This window comes from Notolabrus celidotus, unplaced genomic scaffold (assembly GCF_009762535.1).
Source record: "Notolabrus celidotus isolate fNotCel1 unplaced genomic scaffold, fNotCel1.pri scaffold_630_arrow_ctg1, whole genome shotgun sequence".
Taxonomy (NCBI): Eukaryota; Metazoa; Chordata; class Actinopteri; order Labriformes; family Labridae; genus Notolabrus; species Notolabrus celidotus.
In genome coordinates this window covers 1-3,485 of record NW_023260426.1, presented here as the reverse complement: position 1 = coordinate 3,485, position 3,485 = coordinate 1, and the positions used below count along the sequence as shown (strand labels likewise).

Genomic DNA, 3,485 nt, shown 5'->3' with positions numbered 1-3,485 from the left:
GTGAGTCTCAGAGTCGATTCAGAAGGAGCCTTCACTAACTCTCTGTAGAACCTGGAGGTCAGGTCAATAATCAGATCACATGTTGGAGCCACGGTGTTAAAGTCTTCAAGAAGGCAGTTAAACTGTAAAATCATACAAAGGTGACATGAGATAACATTTCATGGTGGTTAATTTTTGATGGAAGAAGAAGAAGAACCTTTAAAGAAGTTCAGTAGAAACTTTAAAATCAATGTTTGTAGATCTCTGGAAGTATTTGAATAAAAACACTCAGCTGATGTAAACAGCTCTGTAAACTCACTCTGAGCATGCTCAGTGAGGTCAGCTGCTGCTCAGACATTTCAGTGTAAAGCCGTGAGGGTCGCCTGACCTTTGACCTCACACATTCCTCACATTATCTGCTGCATGTTGCTGATATAACATGTGTGTGTGTGTGTGTGTTTGTGTGTGTGTGTGTGTTTCAGTGTGTGAGCTGCACGTCCACGCTGACTGCGCCGTCTTCAGCTGTGCAGACTGTCGCAGCAGTCACCTGGACGCCGCTCTGCAGCAGGTAAGAGACCATCAGAGGGAGGGCCGTAAATACTGTAATAGAAGCAAAGGGAGCAAGAATCAAGTAAGCGTGCGTGCGTGCGTGCGTGCGTGCGTGCGTGCGTGCGTGCGTGCGTGCGTGCGTGCGTGCGTGCGTGCGTGCGTGCGTGCGTGCGTGCGTGCGTGCGTGCGCGTGCATCAGATTAATGACTATCCTGAGTGAATGTTATTGATCAGTCCGACACTCTTGAATCGGTCTCTCTGTGAGACTCAGCGAGCAGTAGATGTAGACGTCTGTTCAGAGCGATCGATCGGAGCTGATCGATGAGTCACAGACGCTGATTAGAATTGATAATCTGACGCTGAGGGCGTCGGTAGAGCCGGTGATGTCAGTCAGGGTGATAACAGTTCCCGTGCGTCGTGTCTTTCACAGTTGAGAACCTTTTCTCTGTGTTCTCAGTGGGTCTACTTTCTCTCTCTGCAGGATACGTTCCACCACCACTGGAGGGAGGGGAACCTGCCGTCAGCCGCCAGGTGTGAGGTGTGTCGGCGTTCCTGCGGCTCGTCTGATGTCATGGCGGGGATGAGGTGTGAATGGTGCGGCATCACGGTGAGAAAACCTGGACCACGTCGCACAGACCTGAGAGAGCTGTGTCGAGGATCACCCGAGGGGTCCCAGTTTCACTGTAGACCAGCCTGTTTATGATTAGTGTTCACGTCAGTGACTTCAAAAAGAAACCCTGAGTCCATCAGTAAATGTGTTATGAACCATAGGTGCTCACTCTTTAAACCCTGGGGTCTACCTCTAAAGGTGCTTTTCCACTGCAGGAACTTTCCCCAGGAACTAGGAACCTTTTTTTTCTTAAAGTTATATTTTTGGCCTTTTTGCCTTTATTTGTTAGGACAGCTGGAGAGAGATGAAATGTGGGGAGCAGAGAGAGGGGGAAGACATGCAGGAAATGGTCGACCGGCTGGGAATCAAACCAGCGACCCCTGCGATGAGGACTGTAGCCCCTGTATGTGGGGCGCTTAGACCACTAGGCCACCAGCGCCCTGAACTAGGAACCTTTTGAGAAACTGTGTTTCCACCGCAGGAACTAGGGTCTAAATTTAGTTCTGGGGTAGTTAATCTCCCCCTGAAAAGTCCCTGCTCAGGAGGGTAGTACTTTACAAAGATCCAGGAACTTTCGGGGGTGGGGCCTACAGTGCTGGCCGTTTCTGATTGGTAGAGTACCCTTAGTGTTTTCATTTCACCCTCCGTCCACACTAACATCACACACACCTGTGATTCACTCGGTTTAATAACACCTGAACATCGGTCTTCTCTGAGCCTGATGAGGTGCTTTTCAACCAGAAGTTCCAGGAACGTTTTGTAACACAAACTAAATGGTTCCTGTGGCCTGTTGTTGTCTGACACCGAGACCTGAAGTGCCGTGGAAATCAGCCCAGTGACGTATGGAGAAGCAATAAAAGTAATTTGACTAAACACCACCAGACAGTAAAACACTGCGGTTAATCTACCAATCAGAACGTTCAGCACTCCAGGCCACGCCCCCAAAGTCAATGGACCTTTGAAAAGTACAACCCCCCCGAACAGGAACTTTTCAGGGGGAGATTGACTACCCAGGACGTAAGGATCGACCCTGGTTCTTGCTGTTCCTGATTTCCTGGGGAAAGTTCCTGCGGTCGAAAAGCACCTGAAGTGTGAATGCGTCTCTCCTCCCGGTGTTCCGGTTTTAAAAGTGACCCTGTAAACTGGAGACCTTCAGCTGAACGTGTCAGTGTTTGTGGAGTTTACACAGCTGTTGAAACACAGAGGGAGTTCCTGGGAATGCAAACTAGTTTAGTGTTTTATTAAGATTTCAAAATATCCTCATCAGATATTTAATGATGGTCTAAAGACGTTTATGAGGGATGCATCCGGCTGAGAGTCTCCAGTTAACAGGGTCGCTGTTTAAACCAAAACACCGGTCCATCTCTGACATGACTCTAAAATCTGTCCTCTTGCTTTAAGTCGAGCGTTTCAGAGCACACTTCATCCTCGGTCTTTGAAGCCTAACTTTTACGCTATTTGTGTTATTTTTATACACACAGAAGAGTAAATCATTAACCCCTGAACATCTGGATCAAATCTCCCTCTGTGTGTTTCAGAGTCACGCGGCGTGTTACCTCAGCGTGTCACCAGAGTGCGCCCTGGGGCGTCTGCGCTGCATGCTGCTGCATCCGGCCTGCGTCCGCCTCGACTCCAGGAACTTCAGCAAGATGCACTGCTACAGGATCACCGAGAGCTGCAGCCACGACATGGGTACACACACACACACACACACACGCACACGCACACACATGCACACGCACACACACCACTTCCTCTGTCATGCTGCAGAGTGTGAACCGCAAACACTCGACTCATTTCCTGACTGCTTCGCTGAAACTGAGGAGAGGTTTTTTCACAGCCTCGTGATGTAAACAATGAAAGCGGTTTCAGGAAGTCGTTAACAGGAACGTCGACCTCACCTGACGTGACATCATCAGACGTCCAGGTGTGGATCTGAGCGAGGCAGTGACTGACGATGTTTCTGTTGTTTGTGTCAGATAACTCGGACGACGTGGATCCGTCTGCTGCTGTGTCTAAAGACGGTCAGCCGGCCGCTGCAGAGTCAGGTCGGTCCACACGCTCCCTCTTATTGAAGACACTCTGAGATCATCACGTCTCATAGTTTACATCAGGGGGAACACGTCACAGACTCTCTCCTGTCCTCTGTCCTTCAGGTAAACAGTCCCTGAAGGTGTTCGACGGCGACGACGCAGCGAAGCGCGGCTGCTTCCGATTGGTCTCCATCCTGCGAGCCACGAGGAACGAGGATGTGGTGGTGAGAGCTCCGCCTCCTCTGAACACGCCTCTCTGTGTATCTGTGTCTCCTCTGCGTCTTTAATGAGTCCCCCGTGTCGTCCTGCAGGAA

General features: G+C 50.1%; 1 protein-coding gene across 1 annotated transcript; it reads left to right on the top strand.

The window, feature by feature from the left end:
• Nucleotides 1–461: 461 nt before the first annotated feature.
• On the top strand, nt 462–3,395 carry LOC117809934 (diacylglycerol kinase theta; the record flags this gene model as incomplete). Its single annotated transcript, XM_034679440.1, has 5 exons — nt 462–547; nt 1,010–1,135; nt 2,677–2,830; nt 3,118–3,186; nt 3,295–3,395. Coding segments are annotated over 5 exons (536 nt in total), but the record flags the coding sequence as incomplete, so codon positions are not given.
• Between the last annotated feature and the right edge of the window lie 90 nt (nt 3,396–3,485).